This window comes from Danio rerio, chromosome 20 (assembly GCF_052040795.2).
Source record: "Danio rerio strain M-AB ecotype USA chromosome 20, GRCz13ab, whole genome shotgun sequence".
Lineage (NCBI taxonomy): Eukaryota > Metazoa > Chordata > Actinopteri > Cypriniformes > Danionidae > Danio > Danio rerio.
This window is the reverse complement of record NC_141040.1, coordinates 40,033,316-40,058,474: the sequence shown is the minus strand read 5'-3', so window position 1 is coordinate 40,058,474 and position 25,159 is coordinate 40,033,316. Positions and strand designations below refer to the sequence as shown.

Genomic DNA, 25,159 nt, shown 5'->3' with positions numbered 1-25,159 from the left:
CATTTATGTTAATACAGCCAGAGTGTGAACAAACTCAAGGCTAAGATATGCGCTTGCCTTTTAATGCATTTAAAAATATTTGCCTTTTTATAGGCTACAGGCAACTATGGTGTATAATAATGTTTTTTTTTTCTTTTTTTTTGTATAGTAAAGGACAATGCACATTATGTTATTGATGTAAACTTAGCCTAAAACTTACCATTGATAAACGTGACCTACCTCAAGCAGATCACTTAAAGTATAAAAAAAAAAATAAATAAATAAATAAATAATATATATATATATATATATATATATATATATATATATATATATATATATATATATATATATATATATATATATATATATATATATTTTTAATAAACTTCACAGCCACAAATATAAAAAACACAACTTGTATTAAAACTGGGCGAGGATTAGAAAGAATACGATGCTTGTTATATAATTTAAATTTGATTCCAATTTCTGCAAGCACATTTTTTCACTCGCTACTCTGCCAGAAACTTTGCCGCCGGAGAGCACCTCAATAATGTAAACATTTGTTGAAGGATGGAGCGCAAGATGTGCCGAGTGGCAACATGTGAAGAACGATGGCAAAGCTAAGTGTGATTATTGTAATAAACTAAGTTATAAAGCAGAGTGGCTCGACCAACAGGACTAAGCATATGCGGTTGGCTCATTCTTCACGAATATAGAATTAAAATAATGGCGCGTTAGGTTCACTAAGCAGCGCATACTCTCCGCCTTATCGTTTATAACCAGCGGGACACGCTGCTGAAGCAGGAGAGACACTCCGTCATTCATAATCTTAGCTGATGTATCGGAGTCGAAAGAATATATCAAAAAGGAATTTTCTTTTAACAGTCCCGATATGTTTAATCTTTTTTATTTTTTTCCGTGTCATTTCTCTTCAGCAAATTATATATTTTTTAAAGCTGCTTGATTCTTTTAAAACCGAAAGCAGAGCCCGTGGTGTTTTTCATAAGATACTCCTTTATGAATGTTTTAATTTTTTATTAAAGTCTTTAATGTGCTTTTTGATAGTTTTATTTTATTTCAAGCAGCATCTAAATGCGAATTTATCCTCAAAACTTGGCATGAGAGCGATGCAAGTCATGTGTGGCATAATTGCCTTTTTTCCCCTGCGCATGCGAGATCAATTTCTGATCTTTTTGCAACTAAAATGAAAGCATAAACATTCAGTACAAATAAGTAGTCTTAAATAAATAAATAAATAAATAAAGCAGTCTTTTAACCTAAATATAGAGAGATGTTCAGTGTTTGCTATTTTGACAGGACTAAGACATTTTCATTTATGTTTTTATTTCTGTTTTTACTTACATTTTCATTGTTGATTATAGTTTACTATCTCATTTTATGTTTCAACAATTGTAGATAATAATAAACGAATAATGAAAATTAATGAATAATGAAAATAGGCCTAGATAAATTATTTATTTAAAGACACTGCCGACATTGAGCTTAAGTTGAATGTAGCTTCATCAAAAGCAAAAAATAAATAAATAAATTGACCTATTTTAAGCAGATCATAATACAAATATTTTTGCCGCAGGACATAAATTAAGTCTAGCAGGTTTATTTTTTAATAATTTAGTTTCAGTTCAGTTTTTTTTTTTTTTTCAAAACGTCAATGTTCTCCTTTAAAGTAGCTATAACTGTTGTTTTGTTTTGTTTTTTTTTACTTAATGGCTCAGTATGTTTTGTATTTGAATTTCAATTTCAGTCACCTTGCATATGCGTGTGAAATAGGCTATAATGCGAGCATAACCGCTGAAAAAGAAGAAAAAGCTGTCAGTTAGAGCTAATTCATCGAAATAAGCTATATTAAAATACAGCATGCATGTTAATACAGGCAGAATGTGAACAAACTCAAGGTACGGCTAAGATATGCGCTTGCTTTTTAATGCATTTAAAAAGATTTGCGGCCATTGTATAGGCTACAGGCTACTATGGTGTATAACAGTGTTTTTTTTTTGTATGGTAAAGGACAATGCACATTGATTTGAAACTTTTAATTGCATTTTTATGTCCTGTAAATAATAAAAGTTGAATCAGATTAATAAAAACGAATCTGAATACCTGCAAACAGGGCCACAGTTAGGCTACTTTTTTTTTCACTGACTGGCATGACTGGCAAACGCGTCAGAAAAAAAACTGCTGAATCTCTGCAAATATTTGGTTAACTTATAAAACAAATGTATGGTTTAGTGATGTTAGTAATGCATAGAAAAATGCAAAGCAGAATTATTAAAGTTATTATTTCATTGATCTGAACATAACCATTTATAATATAATTACTAACCCGTCGTCTAAAATATTAAAATAATAAAATAGTCTATTATTTTATTCGTGGCTAGAGCTTGATTAAATTGATTAACAAGCCATGTGCTTTTGTTTGTTTGTTCTCGGTACTGGGTATACGCAAAACATTTTCTAAAATGTCAAGCAGTATTTGTCTATAGCTTTAATTAATTCAAAATAATAAAAATAACAATAATAAAATTATAAAAATACAAAGATAAATAGAGCAGCATTTTGCTAATTATAATAGTCCTTTATATTTATATACATTTGTTTTTGCATATTCGTTATTTCACTTGATGCATTCGTTATTTAATGTTTGAATACTGAAATAAAAAGCCATCGTTTAAAAGGTTATTTCACCATCAAAATGTAGCCTGTTATATGTATCATTAACGTTTTATATAAAACTGCTGTGCAGTGTAAATGGGACCTTAATACAGTTTAAAGCGAAGTTGTCTGTAAGGATGATGGGCATTGCATGTCTATTGTTGTGGCTCGCGTTGTGAATATTTGAAAATAACTGTCGGGTGAAGGCTTTATGGTCGTGCGGAATTGTCTGCTGCTGTCATGGCTCAGCAGGCAACACCCTATTCAGCTAGGCTATGTTCGGTGTTTTTATGTAAATATATTCGTTTTGGCGAATGCTAGAGCGTAATACAGATATTTTAAATAACAAGTAGTTCAGTCCAGAACTTGCTGTGCATAGAAACATTCATTTTCATAAGGCCCCATATTTTATGCGGTTTGGTTTTAAAACGCATAGGTTTTGCTACGGTTACGCCATCCGTCCTCGGGAGCTTTGGATTTTGTGTGGCCATGTTTGTGGAAAACACTTGAGGGTGGAGACATAACCCTTCCCCCATCTCATAACCAAAAGCTTGTCATTTAGGTGTTAATGGGCATCAGTGAGACCGAAATCATGTCGCATTTCCACTGTCGGCCTATAGCTCGCAGCGCGTAACGCAAACCCAGCCCCCAGAACGTCCCCCAACTATTGGCATCGTGCATCCGTTAATAACTCGGTAGAAAATGTATTTTATAACATCCTCATTTAGACACAGTCAAACATTCAGCCCAAATGCACTGGAGAGACCTGAAACGTGTTCCCAAAAATGCTCTGATTGCACCATTTGATTATTATCATCATATCCAAATACTTTATAAATAATATTCTAAACCTTCTCTGGTGTTTATTGTTTTTAGAAAATATCTAAAATCTTTTAAAAGAAAATATCTTGTAAAATGAAAGTTTGATTTGGCTTTAACGGTTTTATTTATGTAGGCTATAGGCCTACCTAAACTGTTATAGCTTGCTTTTGCTTGTTTTATATTGGTTTATTTATTTAATGCGATTTTATTATATCCAATAATGTAATTCTTTAAATTATATTTCAATGTGGCTTAGGCTTATCAAGATATGACACTTGTTTTGAGTCTACAAAAGGTAATTTGTAAAGTTTTATGTCTTTCTGTTGTATTCATATGGTGTATCTGCAAAATAAATAACAAAAAGAAAGAAGCCGCTAGCAGCATCAACAGAGCTGTGAAGAGAGCGCTCTTTTGCTCGGGCTTTCACACACAACCTTTATGTCTGCTGTGTCTTTAATATGGTGTGTAGATTATTATGCGTTATTGAAACATCAAGGGGAACGCAGCAAAATCACTTATAAATTAAAATTGTATTATTCTCTGCAACAGCCTTACATTTAAAACGGAAACATAAGGGCGATTATAAGCAAAAAGACCTCAGCCTATAAGTCTAGATGTTTTCTTTTCCTTTTTTATTTATTTGTTTATGTGTTTGGCGTATGTGTGCGATAGGAAAACTAGTGTAATTACGGCAAGCCATCTTTCCCAGACTCAGGGCAAATTCCGCCTTTCCTTTCACTCCGTCCCGAAGCCCCAGCTGGCCCTCCTGCCATCCATTGCGTAAAACATATGCTGGATAAGTTGACGGTTCATTCCGCTGTGGCGATCACAGACTAATAAAGGGACTAAACCGAAAAGAAAATGAATGAAGAATGAATGAATAAATTAATAATAATAAAATAAAAAATAAGGTAATAATCTTTAAACACATATGCCGCGTAAGCGGCCTTTTTTATTTTTAGAGATGATACATTTGAATTGCCTCTTCCCACTTCCCCCACCTCGAAATTGAAAGTAGCTCATTTACAACTTGATGCCTTAGCCTCAATAGCAAAGATCATAGCCCATTTACACATCAACACAGCGCAAGTTTAGCAGAAGAATGTCAAATCAGAATCACGCAGATGAAGCACACCAGCTACTACTATGAAACTATTAAAATTGTTTTGTCGTAAATTTGCTTATTTGCAGCAGCTTTTTTTCGCGCAACAGAAATGCGGCGTTGGGAAGCCGTCAGTGAATAAAAACGGTCAATAGTGAAATCGGCTTTTCATTGTATCCCTATTACCTATATCAGTGCATTGAAGGCCTTTTATGGTGTCATCTCGATAGAATAGCCTATCATGTCCGCTAGTGCCGCGCGCCTCTTTCTCTGGGCAAAAAGGAGTTGATTTTTAAAATATTAATTATATAGATTAATTAAATTTTCAGCAAAAGAGACATTTATTTCATATTTCACTATGCATTTCATCTGATCTTTATAGCTTAATTAAACACATATTGTCAAAACCCACACATAGGCCTATTGTATGAAAATGAAAAGGGCATTTTTTGTTATTAATAGACTATATTTGTTAGTTGTGGCCTAGGCTATTTTCACATTTTCACATTTGAGGTGCTTTATTGGCATGACAAGTAGCCTAACTGTACATTCGTTTTGCCAAAGCAGTGCAGCGTCGCGTCTCACAAACAAGACAGTGCAAAAAGGGCAGTAGTGCAAACAAATATGAAAATAACATATAATAAAAAAAATGATTAATAAAAATAAAAATAAAATAAAAAAATAAAAATATAATAATAAAAATAAAAATAGATTTTTGATAACATTAAACAGGATAAAGGTAATAATAGTAGCCTATTATCAAAAGTAAGTCCACATAAAGAGTTCCAGTATTTGTGTGTTGGAGACAGGAGCGGGTATTGTTGGGTGAAGGGGTGAACACACAGCAGCACACACACTCCCCCAGTAAGATGGGTTCTGTTCGACAGGGACTCAAAGTTGTTTTGTATGTGTTGGATTATCGGGTAGAATTTCTCCCGGATCTCGGAGTATTTAGTGCACTCAGTTAGGATATGCAGCTCCGTCTCAATCAGCTGCTGAGGGGACAGCCGCTTCTCCACCGGCAGCCATGTTTTTTTTTTTGTGCCGGCCCGTCTTTACGGCTAGCTGATGTCCGCTGCCCGCTTCTAACATGTTAGAAAATACTGCAAATCAAGCTGTCGGTATCTCCCTGCGGTTGAAATTGTTCATTATTCGGAAAAAAAGAAGAAGAAATATCAGCGCGCAGTAGTTGCTTTCTAGATTTATTTTAGGCCTATATTTAGCTGTTTTAATCTTGCAATTCTGATAACTTTTAGAGATAATGTCTGTTTTTATCAACTTGTCAGTCATTTATTTCTCATTTGCTACTTATTTTATTAATTTGTTAATGTTAATATACTACATAGTCTTGTATATGCATATCTAAAATCCTTTGGCATTCAAATTTGCTTTGAACTTGAAAGAGAGAAAGAATCGGATTTTACCCGTCAGAGCACATTGCATATACTTTTTTTGAAATAACATTTATTTAACAAATATTTTAGCACATCGAAAGTAATTAAATTACCTGTCTTTTGATTAAAACCTTTATGCAAAAAGATCAGAAAAAAAGGCAATATATGCGACACATGACATGCATTGCTCTCATGCCACGTTTTGAGGATAAATTCGCTTTTAGGTGCTGCTTTGAATAAAATAAAACCATTAAAAAGCACATTAAAGACTACTCATAAAATAAAACATTCATAAAGGAGTATCTTATGAAAAAACACCAATTGACGGGCTCTGCTTTCGGTTTTAAAAGAATCAAGCAGCTTTAAAAATATAATTTGCTGAAGAGAAATGACAGGGAAAAAAAAAGATTGAACATATCAGGACTGTTAAAAGAACATTCCTCTTTGATATATTCTTTCGACTCCGACACATCAGCTAAGATTATGAACGACGGAGTGTCTCTCCTGCTTCAGTGGCGTGTCCAGCTGGTTATAAACGAGGAGGCGGAGAGAATGAGCTGCTTAGTTTCGGCTCGATATATTTAAATAAAAACTAACAACGAGCTGCTTATAACGCTCAAAAAGTTAAACTCAAATGCACAACCCTTGTTGGTTGCACCTGCGGGATGCACAATGAACCTAACGCGCCATAATTTTAATTCTATATTCGTGAAGAATGAGCCAACCGCATACGCTTTGTCCTGTTGGTCGGGACTCTGCTTTATAACTTATTAGTTTATTACAATAATCACACTTAGCTTTGCCATCGTTCTTCACCACATATAGCCACTCAACACATCTTGCGGTCCATCTTTAATGTTTAGATTATTGAAGGTGCTATTGACGTTTTGAGAAAAAAATTAATAGTACTGAAACTAAATTATTAAAAATAAACTTGCGGGACTTCATTTATGTCCTGCGGCAACATTATTTTTATTACACTTTAAGTGATCTGCTTGAGGTAGGTCACGTTTATCAATGGTAAGTTTTAGCCTAAGTTTACATCAATAACATAATGTGCATTGTCCTTTACCATACAAAAAAACAAAAAAAAAAACATTATTATACACCATAGTTGCCTGTAGCCTATAAAAAGGCAAATATTTTTTAAATGCATTAAAAGGCAAGCGCATATCTTAGCCTTAGTTTGTTTACACTCTGCCTGTATTAACATAAATGCTGTATTTTAATATAGCTTATTTTGATGAATTAGCTTTAACTGACAGCCTTTTCTTCTTTTTCCGCGGTTATGCGGCATTATATTTCACACGCATATGCAAGGTGACTGAATATGAAATTAAAATACAAAACATACTGAGCCATTAAGTAAAAAACAAAACAAAACAACAGTTATACTTTAAAGCAGAACATTGACGTTTTGAAACAAAAAACGGAACTGAAACTAAATTATTAAAAATAAACCTGCCAGACTTAATTTATGTCCTATTATCATTATTCATTTATTTTCATTATTCGTTTATTATTATGTACTATAATTGAAACATAAAATGAGATCGTAAATATAATCAACAACGAAAATAAAAACGTAAATTAAAAATATAAATGAACATGTCTAGTCTTAGTTCTATCAAAATAGCAAACACTACATCTCTCTATATTTAGAATCAAAGACTGCTTTATTTATTATTTTTTTTATTTAAGACTACTTATTTGTACTGAATGTTTGTGCTTTCATTTTAGTTGTCTTTCATTTCTTCAATTCTATTTTCCAAAACGAATCCTCTTTGCACTTAATAAGTTTACAATAAACCAGGTAAAAAAAATTTACATGTAAGTTGAGGTGATCGCAAGTTAACTGTGAGGTGATGTGCTCTACCGGCAGGATAATCTATATTATTTTGCTGTTTTTCATATGCGCACGTTTAAGATTTGAGATTATAACATTGCCATGATAGTCAAAGAAATCAAAACATTATTTTCACCCCAACGCAATTTAATCGGGCACTGAAGGCTAATAACTTAATTCTTATATTTGCTTTTTGACTTCTCACCATGTATCTTTTCTACAGCATAGTATAGTGTAAGAGCATGTCTATTACCAGAAAAACTAAATTAAAATTATATTTTAATTGAACACATCACATCACATACAGCTAGCTACGCCTACAGAACAGTCTGTTTAGCATTGTGAAAAGGCAAAGCTGAATATATATGGTTAAAGTGCCACCCAGCGGTCAAATGCTGCTGGCGCATCAAGTACCGCCGTCGCCGCGGTATGAATGGCGGCACAAGGAACACATTGAAGTAGTAACATCTGTACATTTGTTTAACTTGTAACACAGATTTCTTCATGTAAACAACATGCCCACAATAAACCATCAAGATCCAATTTTGACAGCCATATTTATTACATGTGTTAATTTTGACATATTGCATGTGTTAATTTTGACAGCACTAATATACACACACACACACACACACACACACACACACACACACACACACGCACACACGCACACGCGCACACGCGCACACACACACACACACACACACACACACACACACACACACACACACACACACACACACACACATATATATATATATATATATATGGAAATATTTTTATGAATTTTAATACAAGAATTGTTGTGCTGTGAAGTAAAACTTTTAATTATGTATGGAAAGAATCGTCAATGCACCAAGATGCACTGCGATAATAAATCAAACCGAATCGGTGGCATGATAATCGTAACCGAACCATGAGACCAGTGTAGGTTCACACTTCTGCTATACAGCACCAGATGTTCAACGCAATCTCATGGCAATACGTAACTTTTTGATTTAGTGGCTAATTCATATGAATTTGTAAGATTTCATTCATACAATTTAGTACAATTTGCTCATTCTCTCAATGACAGTAGGGTTTAGGGGCAGGTTTGGCTTCCACATCTCCTTTTTAAATTCGTACATTTTCATACGAATGAACGGATGTATGAATTTGTACGAATTGGCCAATTAATTGACAAAATGTAAAATAGTTACGCTTCTTCGTCAGATCAGGCCGGATTATGTTATATCTAAGACTATAGAATACACTGGACATGTCACTTGTATAGTTTTCAATGGAGAAATGTGTAACGGTCGATGAAGCCCCGCCTTCTAGTACAGGAGCCAATCATCAATCGTTATAGACTGATGATTCTCTGGGGGAAGGGGCTCAAACGAGACATATGTTTTTCTGCAGACGTTCTTAATCCTCTAAAGCAGGCGTGTCCAAACTACGGCCCGCGGGCCATCTGCGGCTCACAATCAGTTTTGTGGCGGCCCGCGAGGCTTTTTATAAATATCAATAGAATCTGGCCCGCTATACAAAAATTAACGTAATTCAATAAATAACCACCGGGTGTCGCTATTACATGCATTCAATTAAGCAGCAGTTCTTGTTATGATCTATCTATCTATCTGTCTGTCTGTCTATCTGTCTATCTGTCTATCTATCTATCTATCTATCTATCTATCTATCTATCTATCTATCTATCTATCTACACACAGTTGAAGTCTGAATTATTAGCCCCTCTTTGATTTATTTCTTCTTTTTTAAATATTTCCCAAATGATTTTTAACAGAGCAAGGGCATTTTTACAGTATGTCTGATAATATTTTTTCTTTTGGAGAAAGACTTTTGTTTTTATTCGGCTAGAATAAAAAGCGGTTTAAATTTTTTTATGAACCATTTTAAGGTCAAAATTATTAGCCCCTTAAGTCTTCAGAACAAACCATTGTTATAAAGTAACTTGCCTAATTACCTTAACTTGACTAGTTAACTTGATTAACCTAGTTAAGCCTTTAAATGTCACTTTAAGCTGTATAGAAGTGTCCTAAAAATATCTAGTCAAATATTATTTACTGTCATCATGGCAAAGATAAAATAAATCAGTTATTAGAAATGAGTTACTAAAACTATTATGTTTAGAAATGTGTGGAAAAAAATCTTCTCTCCGTTAAACAGAAATTGGGGAAAAAATAAACGGGGGCTAATAATTTAGGGGGGCTAACAATTCTGACTTCAACTGTATTTTTATATATATATATATATATATATATGCATGCGTGTCTGTGTGATGTATGTAAAATTTGGCCCGCGACAACGTTTGTTTTTTTGCATCTGGCCCTCGGACCAAAAAGTTTGGACACCCCTGCTCTAGAGTCAACAAACGCACTGGAATCTCAGCGAATACTTGCTTGACACACACACACACACACAAAAAAAAATCATCCACATAAAGCTCTTCCACTTAAACAATTAATACTATTGTTTTCTGGTTTTGTGATGAAATGAACAATCATGCTCGGGCAAGGTTCTGGGCAACTGTGCCTAGTGTGAGTACACCCTAGCGTAATGTCCTTGTTTTTTCTCCAGGTTGTAATAGAACAGTTCGAGCATATTTTTATATTGATAATGTTTTAATGGAAACTAGATCTAATTGAGGTACTTTCTGTCTATAAAAAGATGTGATGATATTTTGGGCTGTTTTATCACTTTTTAAGCTTCAAGGATAAAAAATGCATAATACAATGTATCAGAATACTATCATCTTTTAGCTTGAAGAAAGATGTAAAGATGTTTTTTGAGATTTAAGAGAGTTCTACTTTGATCACTGTGATTATTGACTGCACTTAACAATATATATTTATTTTTATTTATACTATTTTTACATTTTTTATGCAATTGCCTCTCAGTTGAATTACTAGGAAAACATTTTGCTGGTTTATATGTTTATTATACAGACAATTTATTAAAATAGAAATTTTATTTCATAAAGTTCAAGTTGATTCCAAAATGCGCCTACAGTTTGTGATAAAAAAAGAGACAAATTTTCAATATGTATTTTATCATTGAAGATTTCTTTAAAATCTTGTCTCATCTTGTTCTCGTGAACACAGTCTTGTGTCTCATGCCATACGTTTTTTAATCACACCCCTAGAGTTTAAGACATGTTCTGCAAGTTAAAAATGTTTCCAATGTTACTGGTTAAAAACTGAAGCGGCAATGAGGTCTTAAAATGTATGGAAAGATTATAAAAATGTCTTGAGAGATATTGAATTTAACTCCATGATTCCTGTATATACCATGAAAAATATATGTTTTTTTAAGTGGTAGCGGTTGTAAATGACCAATTAAAGAACATTTCACTCGTACCAGAACATCCAAATCATGTTGATTTTTTAAAAACGGAATCAAATTGCTACCATCAAAATGCTGACTAATAGAATACGAGTGAAGGCTTCTAGTCAGATTTTGAGGTTACAAAAAATGTGCTAGTTGTGTTTTGTATGAAATAAACCGAGATCCTGTGGCCATTCAAAATCCCATGGCACTTCTGTCGATGCCAATAGCCAAGTGGTAAGTGCATCGACACATAGCACCAAGGTGCTCGAGGCGACATGAGTTCGATTCCCAGCTCCAAGTTCTTTGCCGATCCTTCCCTTATTTCTGCTCCCCACACTTTCCTGTCTGTGAAATCTCCACTGTCCTATCCCAATAAAGGTAAAAACCCCTAAAAAATAATTATAAAAAAAAAAAAATTGAAAAAATCTCATGGCACTTCTCTTAAAGGGTAGGGGTGTAACGCCATTGTCCTGGCCAAATTCTTTCCATCGGCCCTCAACCATCATGGCCTCCCAATCATGCCCATCCATCGAATTGGCTCAATCACTGTCTCTCCACGCCACCAATAGCTAGTGAGTGATGAGCGAATGTTGTCCTGTAGCTGCCGTCGCATTGTCCAAGTGGATGCTGCACACTTCCATGACAAATATTATCACACCTTCAAATGATGAAAATCTATTTTTTTCTATCCACCTCAAGCTTAATGAACTCTTAGTTCCCTTTTACCAACAAGACTAAAAACCTTTACTGAGTAGTCTCTTGTAGCTCTGTTAGCATTACCCTACAGTTGCACAAACTGAAATTATGAAATGAAAACATGTCCAAAGGAAATGTCTATTTGGCAAAAACTCCTACTCGCATACACTTTAGACTCACAAGAGGTGGTTTTTCAGGCAACTGGAGAAAGCAATTGTTCTGCTAAACTGCAATAGAAACAGTTTTAGCTGCACTGTAAAAAAATGTGAGACAAGATTTTTTTGTTGATTTAACTTATTTTTATAAAAAAAAATAGACATATAACAATAGAAAATGTGTCTAGCACTTTTATCAATTAAATATAAAACATTCTGGCTATACTTGTGTAAATTAAGAGTTATTTTGTATCTCATTTATTGATCACTCAGGGTCATAAGTTGAACTATTTTTGGTTTACATTTCAATGCATGTTGCCTGCACATTTGTTCAGCACTTTACCCTTGATTCTAAATTATTTTGTTGATTTTTATTTATTTAAATGTATTTTCAGTTCAAAGATGATACTTTACATTAATTTTAGATTTTTGATTTTCTGCAAGTTAATGTTGCACACCAAACATAATTTTGTCCTTTAGTGTTCGAAAACATTTATGACAACAGTGTTTATTTCTTATGGGAATGGCATGTATATTTGCAGTATGTCTTGCTGGATGCTAACATTAAAGCTGAATACTTCAAATTAATTTATTATATATAATTTCAATCAGTATATGTCACTTTTGTGGTTTAAGTTTCACGAAAACCTTTGGCGTTTCATTTGTTGTGCTTCATTTTCTACAGTTATATACATTTCTTATTGATTGTCTATTTAAGACAGCTTTTGGCCCCCTAAATCAATTATTCAGCAAGTTTATTCATTTTATTTCATTTGGACATTTAGTCAGTCATAAGTATTTAAAAGAAAACATTTCTTAGTCTTTAGTCTCGTTGCCATAGTGACATGTTCTGAGAATAGAACGCGTTCTAAAGTGTTCTTGAAGCCTTGCATCACAGAAAATCTCTAGTTGGTTTGTTGTAGTGGAGTCAAATAAGTTGTGTCTTTGGATTTTCAACGTTTTAATACTTGAAAATGGAAGTTGAAATCTCTTGCCAGATCACCAAGCGCCAGAAAAAAGCGCAGCAGGGCAAAGAAAGGCCTGGGAACGGCACTAATAGTGAGTCATATTTACATTGTGATATGAATATCCAGTGTTTTCCTGACATAATATTATACTTACTGTTAAAAAACAATGTTTGTACAGTGTAAATGTGTGTACATTATAATAGACAGCTGGTTGAATTTCTGTTTTTGTAAAGAGCTCTGTTAACAAATTCCTGTAAAATCTACTTCAACTTGCTTGCAGCAGTTCGCCAGTAACTTACAGAAAATCAATTGCAGCTGTAAACACTGTATTTACAACTACAGCACTATTTATCTAGCTGTATATGTATTTACAGAACTGTATGTATATCTTCACTGTAATAGAGTAATTTTCACAAAGCAACTTTAAAATACAGTAACATACTGCTTAAATGTCTTACAGTAAAATACAGTTCATATTACAGTTAAATTCTGTTATTTACAAAAATGGTTGAAAGTTACTGTGCTACACAGCTAATGACTAGTAGAAAAAGAATATGCTGAAATAGTGATTGTTACATATTGCGGTCCCTTTATGAATTGGTATTTATTTTTTCAAATATTATTAGGCTATTATTGCATTCAAGTGCATCTTAATGAAATGCTTTGTGTAAATGAATGTTGCATCTCATTTTCAGCTTGTCTGATTCAACTTTAGTCTAAAATCCTTTGTTAAATTGAAGTATTTAATTTCTATTTTAAAAAAGTGCACTGAACATGCATTGTGTTAGATTGTTTGGTGCACAGACCAGTTATATTAACATGAAAATAAAAAATATAATGTTATTAAAATTAATTAAAATAAATGATAATAAAATACAAAAAAAATGGGAAATTTCATAGTTAAAGTACGTTTAGTGCAGCAAAAAAATGGTGAATTTGTGGTAACCTTAGTTTAGCTACAATAACTTCTTAATGTTTATGTATTAATATATACATTTTGTGCAACCATTTCTCTTTTAACAGACGAGAAGGACAAGGTGGAGAAGCAAAAAAAGAAAAAGAAGAAGAGCAGGGTTGGCTCTTTTATCAGAGCTGCCCTAAAATGGTTTTGCTTCTCTCCAAGAAATGAGTCGTTTCAACTTTCATCCTCTGATGGTAAATGATGGTTTCTGCATCTAAACATTTTATCTACTGCATCTAAAGCCTATAATGTTAGAAATAAACTGTTTTCACACTCTCCTTTATCTGGAGTTTAACCTCTCCTTGAAACTGACTGTGTACTATGTGCAAACTGCAATTGTTTTTTTTTAACAGACTACGAGAATGAGGTCTATCAGAAAATGATGGTGAAAGTGGAAGAAGAGAAGGAGATGATACAGAAGGAGGAGGTGGTGGAGAAGGTGGAGGTGGTGGAGAAGGTGGAGAAAGTGACAAAAGAAGAAGATGAGATTTTGGAGAAAGAGGAGGAGGTGGTGATTGAACTGGAGGAGGGGAAGGAGAAAGAGAAAGATAACACAAATGAAGAGAAGCCAGAGGAGGAAGGGAAGCGAAAGAGAAAAAAGAAAAACATCAGCAGCCGATTGTCAGAGGAGGAGTTTTGGAGGAGGAGGAAAATAGAGGAGGAGAGGGTGGAGGAGAAAGAGGAGGAGGTGGTGATTGAACAGAAGGAGATGGAGAAAGAGAACATAAATGAAGAGAAGCCAAAGGATGAGGAGAACATGGAAGAGGAGAAAGTGAAAAAGAAAAGGAGGAGGAGGAGGAGGCCAAGAAACTGCAGTGTGGAAGAGGAGGCGGTGAAAGAAAACAAAAGTGAGGAGGTGGAAAAGAATGAAGAGAAAGAGATGAATAACATTGAAATAGAGGAGAACATGGAAGAGGAGAAAGTGAAAAAGAAGAGGAGGAGGAGGAGGAGGCCAAGAAACTGCAGTGTGGAAGAGGAGGTGGCGAAAGAAAAGGAAAGTCAGGAGGAGGAAAAGAACGCAGAGGAGAAAGAGATGAATGACATTGAAATAGAGGAGAACATGGAAGAAATGAAAGAGAAAAAGAAAAGGAGGAGAAGGAGGAGGCCAAGAAACTGCAGTGTGGAAGAGGAGGTGGTGAAAGAAAAGGAAAGTGAGGAGGTGGAAAAGAACGCAGAGGAGAAAGAGATGAAAGACATTGAAATAGAGGAGAACATGGAAGAGGAGAAAGTGAAAAAGAAAAGGAGGAGGAGGAGGAGGCCAAGAAACTGCAGTGTGGAAGAGGAGGCGGCAAAAGAAAATGAAAGTGAGGAGGTGGAAAAGAACGCAGAGGAGAAAGAGATGAAAGACATTGAAATAGAGGAGAACATGGAAGAAATGAAAGAGAAAAAAAAAAGGAGGAGAAGGAGGAGGCCAAGAAACTGCAGTGTGGAAGAGGAGGTGGTGAAAGAAAATGAAAGTCAGGAGGAGGAAAAGAACGCAGAGGAGAAAGAGATGAAAGACATTGAAATAGAGGAGAACATGGAAGAGGAGAAAGTGAAAAAGAAAAGGAGGAGGAGGAGGAGGCCAAGAAACTGCACTGTGGAAGAGGTGGCGGCAAAAGAAAATGAAAGTGAGGAGGTGGAAAAGAACGCAGAGGAGAAAGAGATGAAAGACATTGAAATAGAGGAGAACATGGAAGAAATGAAAGAGAAAAAGAAAAGGAGGAGAAGGAGGAGGCCAAGAAACTGCAGTGTGGAAGAGGAGGCGGTGAAAGAAAACGAAAGTGAGGAGATGGAAAAGAATGGTCGAAGATGGCCGAAGCTGCATTTAGAGAAGGAAAGACAATCATATGTTCATGTTCAATAAAGTTGTGTTGTACAAAAAAAAAAAAAAACAGTGTGTTGTGTTTATCTGCTTAATCGTCTGTTTCAAAAGTGTTGAAGTTTGTGTCTGGTGTTGTGTTGATGATTATTCCCATTTCAAAAAAACAATTTAGAGTGTATTTACTATGTATATTATACATGTATATTACATACTAGCATGTATACATACATGCATACATACATACATTTGTTTAACTTGTAACAGATTTCTTCATGTAAACAACATGCCCACAATAAACCATCAAGATCCAATTTTGACAGCCATATTTATTACGTGTTAATTTTGACATATTGCATGTGGTAATTTTGACAGCACTAATACACACACACACGCACACACGCACACACACATATATATATATATATATATATATATATATATATATATATATATATATATATATATATATATATATATATATATATGGAAATATTTTTATGAATTTTAATACAAGAATTGTTGTGCTGTGAAGTAAAACTTTTAATTATGTATGGAAAGAATCGTCAATGCACCAAGATGCACTGCGATAATAAATCAAACCGAATCGGTGGCATGATAATCGTAACCGAACCATGAGACCAGTGTAGGTTCACACTTCTGCTATACAGCACCAGATGTTCAACGCAATCTCATGGCAATACGTAACTTTTTGATTTAGTGGCTAATTCATATGAATTTGTAAGATTTCATTCATACAATTTAGTACAATTTGCTCATTCTCTCAATGACAGTAGGGTTTAGGGGCAGGTTTGGCTTCCACATCTCCTTTTTAAATTCGTACATTTTCATACGAATGAACGGATGTATGAATTTGTACGAATTGGCCAATTAATTGACAAAATGTAAAATAGTTACGCTTCTTCGTCAGATCAGGCCGGATTATGTTATATCTAAGACTATAGAATACACTGGACATGTCACTTGTATAGTTTTCAATGGAGAAATGTGTAACGGTCGATGAAGCCCCGCCTTCTAGTACAGGAGCCAATCATCAATCGTTATAGACTGATGATTCTCTGGGGGAAGGGGCTCAAACGAGACATATGTTTTTCTGCAGACGTTCTTAATCCTCTAGAGCAGGCGTGTCCAAACTACGGCCCGCGGGCCATCTGCGGCTCGCAATCAGTTTTGTGGCGGCCCGCGAGGCTTTTTATAAATATCAATAGAATCTGGCCCGCTATACAAAAATTAACGTAATTCAATAAATAACCACCGGGTGTCGCTATTACATGCATTCAATTAAGCAGCAGTTCTTGTTATGATCTATCTATCTATCTGTCTGTCTGTCTATCTGTCTATCTGTCTATCTATCTATCTATCTATCTATCTATCTATCTATCTATCTATCTATCTACACACAGTTGAAGTCTGAATTATTAGCCCCTCTTTGATTTATTTCTTCTTTTTTAAATATTTCCCAAATGATTTTTAACAGAGCAAGGGCATTTTTATAGTATGTCTGATAATATTTTTTCTTTTGGAGAAAGACTTTTGTTTTTATTCGGCTAGAATAAAAAGCGGTTTAAATTTTTTTATGAACCATTTTAAGGTCAAAATTATTAGCCCCTTAAGTCTTCAGAACAAACCATTGTTATAAAATAACTTGCCTAATTACCTTAACTTGACTAGTTAACTTGATTAACCTAGTTAAGCCTTTAAATGTCACTTTAAGCTGTATAGAAGTGTCTTAAAAATATCTAGTCAAATATTATTTACTGTCATCATGGCAAAGATAAAATAAATCAGTTATTAGAAATGAGTTACTAAAACTATTATGTTTAGAAATGTGTGGAAAAAAATCTTCTCTCCGTTAAACAGAAATTGGGGAAAAAATAAACGGGGGCTAATAATTTAGGGGGGCTAACAATTCTGACTTCAACTGTATTTTTATATATATATATATATATATATATATATATATATATATATATATATATATATGCATGCGTGTCTGTGTGATGTATGTAAAATTTGGCCCGCGACAACGTTTGTTTTTTTGCATCTGGCCCTCGGACCAAAAAGTTTGGACACCCCTGCTCTAGAGTCAACAAACGCACTGGAATCTCAGCGAATACTTGCTTGACACACACACACACACACACAAAAAAAATCATCCACATAAAGCCCTCCACTTAAACAATTAATACTATTGTTTTCTGGTTTTGTGATGAAATGAACAATCATGCTCGGGCAAGGTTCTGGGCAACTGTGCCTAGTGTGAGTACACCCTAGCGTAATGTCCTTGTTTTTTCTCCAGGTTGTAATAGAACAGTTCGAACATATTTTTATATTGATAATGTTTTAATGGAAACTAGATCTAATTGAGGTACTTTCTGTCTATAAAAAGATGTGATGATATTTTGGGCTGTTTTATCACTTTTTAAGCTTCAAGGATAAAAAATGCATAATACAATGTATCAGAATACTATCATCTTTTAGCTTGAAGAAAGATGTAAAGATGTTTTTTGAGATTTAAGAGAGTTCTACTTTGATCACTGTGATTATTGACTGCACTTAACAATATATATTTATTTTTATTTATACTATTTTTACATTTTTTATGCAATTGCCTCTCAGTTGAATTACTAGGAAAACATTTTGCTGGTTTATATGTTTATTACTACAGACAATTTATTAAAATAGAAATTTTATTTCATAAAGTTCAAGTTGATTCCAAAATGCGCCTACAGTTTGTGATAAAAAAGAGACAAATTTTCAATATGTATTTTATCATTGAAGATTTCTTTAAAATCTTGTCTCATCTTGTTCTCGTGAACACAGTCTTGTGTCTCATGCCATACGTTTTTTAATCACACCCCTAGAATTTAAGACATGTTCTGCAAGTTAAAAATGTTTCCAATGTTACTGGTTAAAAACTGAAGTGGCAATGAGGTCTTAAAATGTATGGAAAGATTATAAAAATGTCTTGAGAGATATTGAATTTAACTCCATGATTCCTGTATATACCATGAAAAATATATGTTTTTTTAAGTGGTAGCGGTTGTAAATGACCAATTAAAGAACATTTCACTCGTACCAGAACATCCAAATCATGTTGATTTTTTAAAAACGGAATCAAATTGCTACCATCAAAATGCTGACTAATAGAATACGAGTGAAGGCTTCTAGTCAGATTTTGAGGTTACAAAAAATGTGCTAGTTGTGTTTTGTATGAAATAAACCGAGATCCTGTGGCCATTCAAAATCCCATGGCACTTCTGTCGATGCCAATAGCCAAGTGGTAAGTGCATCGACACATAGCACCAAGGTGCTCGAGGCGACATGAGTTCGATTCCCAGCTCCAAGTTCTTTGCCGATCCTTCCCTTATTTCTGCTCCCCACACTTTCCTGTCTGTGAAATCTCCACTGTCCTATCCCAATAAAGGTAAAAACCCCTAAAAAATAATTATAAAAATAAAAAATAAAAAAATCTCATGGCACTTCTCTAAAAGGGTAGGGGTGTAACGCCATTGTCCTGGCCAAATTCTTTCCATCGGCCCTCAACCATCATGGCCTCCCAATCATGCCCATCCATCGAATTGGCTCAATCACTGTCTCTCCACGCCACCAATAGCTAGTGAGTGATGAGCGAATGTTGTCCTGTAGCTGCCGTCGCATTGTCCAAGTGGATGCTGCACACTTCCATGACAAATATTATCACACCTTTAAATGATGAAAATCTATTTTTTTCTATCCACCTCAAGCTTAATGAACTCTTAGTTCCCTTTTACCAACAAGACTAAAAACCTTTACTGTGTAGTCTCTTGTAGCTCTGTTAGCATTACCCTACAGTTGCACAAACTGAAATTATGAAATGAAAACATGTCCAAAGGAAATGTCTATTTGGCAAAAACTCCTAATCGCATACACTTTAGACTCACAAGAGGTGGTTTTTCAGGCAATTGGAGAAAGCAATTGTTCTGCAAAACTGCAATAGAAACAGTTTTAGCTGCACTGTAAAAAAAAATGTGAGACAAGATTTTTTTGTTGATTTAACTTATTTTTATAAAAAAATAGACATATAACAATAGAAAATGTGTCAAGCACTTTTATCAATTAAATATAAAACATTCTGTCTATACTTCTGTAAATTAAGAGTTATTTTGTATCTTATTTATTAATCACTCAGGGTCATAAGTTGAACTATTTTTGGTTTACATTTCAATGCATGTTGCCTGCACATTTGTTCAGCACTTTACCCTTGATTCTGAATTATTTTGTTGATTTTTATTTATTTAAATGTATTTTCGGTTGAAAGATGATACTTTACATTAATTTTAGATTTTTGATTTTCTGCAAGTTAATGTTGCACACCAAACATGATTTTGTCCTTTAGTGTTCGAAAACATTTATGACAACAGTGTTTATTTCTTATGGGAATGGCATCTATATTTCCAGTATGTCTTGCTGGATGCTAACATTAAAGCTGAATACTTCAAATTAATTTATTATATATAATTTCAATCAGTATCAGTATATGTCACTTTTGTGGTTTAAGTTTCACAAAAACCTTTGGCGTTTCATTTGTTGTGCTTCATTTTCTACAGTTATATACATTTCCTATTGATTGTCTATTTAAGACAGCTTTTGGCCCCCTAAATCAATTATTCAGCAAGTTTTTTATTCATTTTATTTCATTTGGACATTTAGTCAATCATAAGTATTTAAAAGAAAACATTTCTTAGTCTTTAGTCTCGTTGCCATAGTGACATGTTCTGAGAATAGAACGCGTTCTAAAGTGTTCTTGAAGCCTTGCATCACAGAAAATCTCTAGTTGGTTTGTTGTAGTGGAGTCAAATAAGTTGTGTCTTTGGATTTTCAGCGTTTTAATACTTGAAAATGGAAGTTGAAATCTCTTGCCAGATCACCAAGCGCCAGAAAAAAGCGCAGCAGGGCAAAGAAAGGCCTGGGAACGGCACTAATAGTGAGTCATATTTACATTGTGATATGAATATCCAGTGTTTTCCTGACATAATATTATACTTACTGTTAAAAAACAATGTTTGTACAGTGTAAATGTGTGTACAGTATAATAGACAGCTGGTTGAATTTCTGTTTTTGTAAAGAGCTCTGTTAACAAATTCCTGTAAAATCTACTTCAACTTGCTTGCAGCAGTTCGCCAGTAACTTACAGAAAATCAATTGCAGCTGTAAACACTGTATTTACAACTACAGCACTATTTATCTAGCTGTATATGTATTTACAGAACTGTATGTATATCTTCACTGTAATAGAGTAATTTTCACAAAGCAACTTTAAAATACAGTAACATACTGCTTAAATGTCTTACAGTAAAATACAGTTCATATTACAGTTAAATTCTGTTATTTACAAAAATGGTTGAAAGTTACTGTGCTACACAGCTAATGACTAGTAGAAAAAGAATATGCTGAAATAGTGATTGTTACATATTGCGGTCCCTTTATGAATTGGTATTTATTTTCTCAAATATTATTAGGCTATTATTGCATTCAAGTGCATCTTAATGAAATGCTTTGTGTAAATGAATGTTGCATCTCATTTTCAGCTTGTCTGATTCAACTTTAGTCTAAAATCCTTTGTTAAATTGAAGTATTTAATTTCTACTTTAAAAAAGTGCACTGAACATGCATTTTTTAGATTGTTTGGTGCACAGACCAGTTATATTAACGTGAAAATAAAAAAATATAATGTTATTAAAATTAATTAAAATAAATTATAATAAAATACAAAAAAATGGGAAATTTCATAGTTAAAGTACGTTTAGTGCAGCAAAAAAATGGTGAATTTGTGGTAACCTTAGTTTAGCTACAATAACTTCTTAATGTTTATGTATTAATATATACATTTTGTGCAACCATTTCTCTTTTAACAGACGAGAAGGACAAGGTGGAGAAGCAAAAAAAGAAAAAGAAGAAGAGCAGGGTTGGCTCTTTTATCAGAGCTGCCCTAAAATGGTTTTGCTTCTCTCCAAGAAATGAGTCGTTTCAACTTTCATCCTCTGATGGTAAATGATGGTTTCTGCATCTAAACATTTTATCTACTGCATCTAAAGACTATAATGTTAGAAATAAACTGTTTTCACACTCTCCTTTATCTGGAGTTTAACCTCTCCTTGAAACTGACTGTGTACTATGTGCAAACTGCAATTGTTTTTTTTTAACAGACTACGAGAATGAGGTCTATCAGAAAATGATGGTGAAAGTGGAAGAAGAGAAGGAGATGATACAGAAGGAGGAGGTGGTGGAGAAGGTGGAGGTGGTGGAGAAGGTGGAGAAAGTGACAAAAGAAGAAGATGAGATTTTGGAGAAAGAGGAGGAGGTGGTGATTGAACTGGAGGAGGGGAAGGAGAAAGAGAAAGATAACACAAATGAAGAGAAGCCAGAGGAGGAAGGGAAGCGAAAGAGAAAAAAGAAAAACATTAACAGCCGATTGTCAGAGGAGGAGTTTTGGAGGAGGAAAATAGAGGAGGAGAGGGTGGAGGAGAAAGAGGAGGAGGTGGTGATTGAACAGAAGGAGATGGAGAAAGAGAGCATAAATGAAGAGAAGCCAAAGGATGAGGAGAACATGGAAGAGGAGAAAGTGAAAAAGAAAAGGAGGAGGAGGAGGAGGCCAAGAAACTGCAGTGTGGAAGAGGAGGCGGTGAAAGAAAACAAAAGTGAGGAGGTGGAAAAGAATGAAGAGAAAGAGATGAATGACATTGAAATAGAGGAGAACATGGAAGAGGAGAAAGTGAAAAAGAAGAGGAGGAGGAGGAGGAGGCCAAGAAACTGCAGTGTGGAAGAGGAGGTGGCGAAAGAAAAGGAAAGTCAGGAGGTGGAAAAGAACGCAGAGGAGAAAGAGATGAATGACATTGAAATAGAGGAGAACATGGAAGAGGAGAAAGTGAAAAAGAAAAGGAGGAGAAGGAGGAGGCCAAGAAACTGCAGTGTGGAAGAGGAGGCGGTGAAAGAAAATGAAAGTGAGGAGGTGGAAAAGAACGCAGAGGAGAAAGAGATGAAAGACTTTGAAATAGAGGAGAACATGGAAGAGGAGAAAGTGAAAAAGAAAAGGAGGAGGAGGAGGCCAAGAAACTGCAGTGTGGAAGAGGAGGCGGTGAAAGAAAATGAAAGTGAGGAGGTGGAAAAGAACGCAGAGGAGAAAGAAGAGATGAAAGACATTGAAATAGAGGAGAACATGGAAGAGGAGAAAGTGAAAAAGAAAAGGAGGAGAAGGAGGAAGCCAAGAAACTGCAGTGTGGAAGAGGAGGCGGCCAAAGAAAATGAAAGTGAGGAGGTGGAAAAGAACGCAGAGGAGAAAGAGATGAAAGACTTTGAAATAGAGGAGAACATGGAAGAGGAGAAAGTGAAAAAGAAAAGGAGGAGAAGGAGGAGGCCAAGAAACTGCAGTGTGGAAGAGGAGGCGGCGAAAGAAAACGAAAGTGAGGAGATGGAAAAGAACGCAGAGGAGAAAGAGATGAAAGACATTGAAATAGAGGAGAACATGGAAGAAATGAAAGAGAAAAAGAAAAGGAGGAGAAGGAGGAGGCCAAGAAACTGCAGTGTGGAAGAGGAGGCGGTGAAAGAAAACGAAAGTGAGGAGATGGAAAAGAATGGTCGAAGATGGCCGAAGCTGCATTTAGAGAAGGAAAGACAATCATATGTTCATGTTCAATAAAGTTGTGTTGTACAAAAAAAAAAAAAAAACAGTGTGTTGTGTTTATCTGCTTAATCGTCTGTTTCAAAAGTGTTGAAGTTTGTGTCTGGTGTTGTGTTGATGATTATTCCCGTTTCAAAAAAACAATTTAGAGTGTATTTACTATGTATATTATACATGTATATTACATACTAGCATGTATACATACATGCATACATACATACATTTGTTTAACTTGTAACACAGATTTCTTCATGTAAACAACATGCCCACAATAAACCATCAAGATCCTATGTTGACAGCCATATTTATTACATGTGTTAATTTTGACATATTGCATGTGTTAATTTTGACAGCCCTAATATACACACACACACACACACACACACACACACACACACACACACACACACACACACACACACATATATATCTATATGTATATATAAATATATATATACATCTATATGTATATATATATATATATATATATATATATATATATATATATATATATATATATATATATATATATATATATATATATATAAATATTAGGTGTTCATAGATCATTTTTTTGTCTAGAATTTTGAAATTAATCTAGATTAAAATGGCTCATTTGAATTCTCCCGAAGGCATTTAGAATATGTGTGCTTCTCAAAAATTAGGTCTTTGAGAGCAGGTTTCTCAAGCCAGGTGGCGCATAAGACAAGGGGTTCATCTCCTGTTTCCAAATGCATCACAAACAGCTTGAGAAACTGTTCTACTATGATAATTGGTGATAAAAATATATGATGTTCAATAGGATGTACTTGTGCTTGCTAACTGTTTATTCAGTTAAACATGAATTTTGAACTGTAGGCCTACATAAAGTCGAAACAGCAATTTTTGATTACCTTGATCTGACTAAAGTCATAACTGAACTAAAGATAAAAGGAACTAAGTAGTGGAGATTGCATATATTAGTGGAATTATTGAAGTAAACACTGCGATCAAACTATTACCGTCATTGTAGGACTTCTCGTCATATTTTCTGACAAGATCCACACACACGGCTGTCAGTAAAGGACTGCGCGCGCACATACACCCACACCCACCCAACCACTAGCCCACTACGGGGGTATGAATGAAATGTTCATGAGTTAAAGTGAAACTGTTGAACTGCAGTTTAAGTCGGGCATCCTGCTGTTTTGATTCAGAAGGGCAATTATTTGTCAGACGGCTCACCGGTCAGGTATCCATCCGCGCTAAAATATCAAGATGAAAGTCATCATAGCTTGCGTAGAATAGACTCAGCTCCCAAACCAACTTTGAGAATAGATTAACAGCGATATTTTTTTATTGCACGATAAGAGTCCCACCATCTGAATCAGTACATGAAATGACAAATGTTCTAAAAATTTTACAGCTAAATTAATAAACAAATAAAAACTAAATCTTAATACACAAAGTAAATGCTCTAAGTGCACTCAAAAATGAATTTTGCTGCTTGTTCAAACCACTCATTTAAAATGAGTAAAAACTAGTTGTCTCGATAATGATTTTTTAAATTGAAATTTAAAAAAGTGCTAACATTTGAGCACTGTTGAGTGGATTCTGTTGAGCACAAGAACACAATGGCCAATCAACAAAGTTTAAGAACGTGCTTAACAGATCCCAATTGTTAGCGGTAAATCCGATTGGTACCAAAATTTATTATCATAACAACCAGTGTTGAGGGTAACGTCTTAAAGTAATGTAACAGGTAAAGTAAT

The 25,159-nt window shown here is 34.4% G+C and overlaps 4 protein-coding genes across 10 annotated transcripts in view; 3 read left to right on the top strand and 1 right to left on the bottom strand.

The window, feature by feature from the left end:
- adgrf3b (adhesion G protein-coupled receptor F3b) overlaps positions 1–25,159 on the top strand; it is a 671,400-nt gene that overhangs the window by 282,822 nt on the left and 363,419 nt on the right. The gene's annotated exons all lie outside the window — the stretch shown is intronic.
- The window catches only part of cd2ap (CD2-associated protein), a 145,710-nt gene that overhangs the window by 94,048 nt on the left and 26,503 nt on the right, over positions 1–25,159 (bottom strand).
- Positions 12,853–15,792, top strand: LOC147832287 (uncharacterized). 4 transcript variants are annotated; one of them, XM_087298534.1, is made up of 4 exons: positions 12,853–13,056; positions 13,989–14,120; positions 14,280–15,238; positions 15,392–15,792. In XM_087298534.1, the coding sequence occupies exons 1-4, from the start codon at positions 12,972–12,974 to the stop codon at positions 15,770–15,772; spliced, it is 1,557 nt and encodes a 518-aa protein (XP_087154660.1). In that variant the 5' UTR covers positions 12,853–12,971; the 3' UTR covers positions 15,773–15,792. The 4 variants fall into 4 exon arrangements, with proteins under 4 accessions (XP_087154660.1, XP_087154659.1, XP_087154661.1 ...); XM_087298535.1 differs by having other exon boundaries at positions 12,856–13,056; positions 14,280–15,085; positions 15,239–15,792; XM_088651574.1 differs by having other exon boundaries at positions 12,857–13,056; positions 14,280–14,905; positions 15,059–15,792.
- On the top strand, positions 19,018–23,455 carry LOC108179167 (uncharacterized). The gene is made up of 4 exons (XM_087298539.1): positions 19,018–20,160; positions 20,218–20,714; positions 21,646–21,777; positions 21,937–23,455. Exons 2-4 carry the CDS (start codon positions 20,630–20,632, stop codon positions 23,424–23,426), a joined length of 1,707 nt encoding a protein of 568 aa, XP_087154665.1. The 5' UTR covers positions 19,018–20,160; positions 20,218–20,629; the 3' UTR covers positions 23,427–23,455.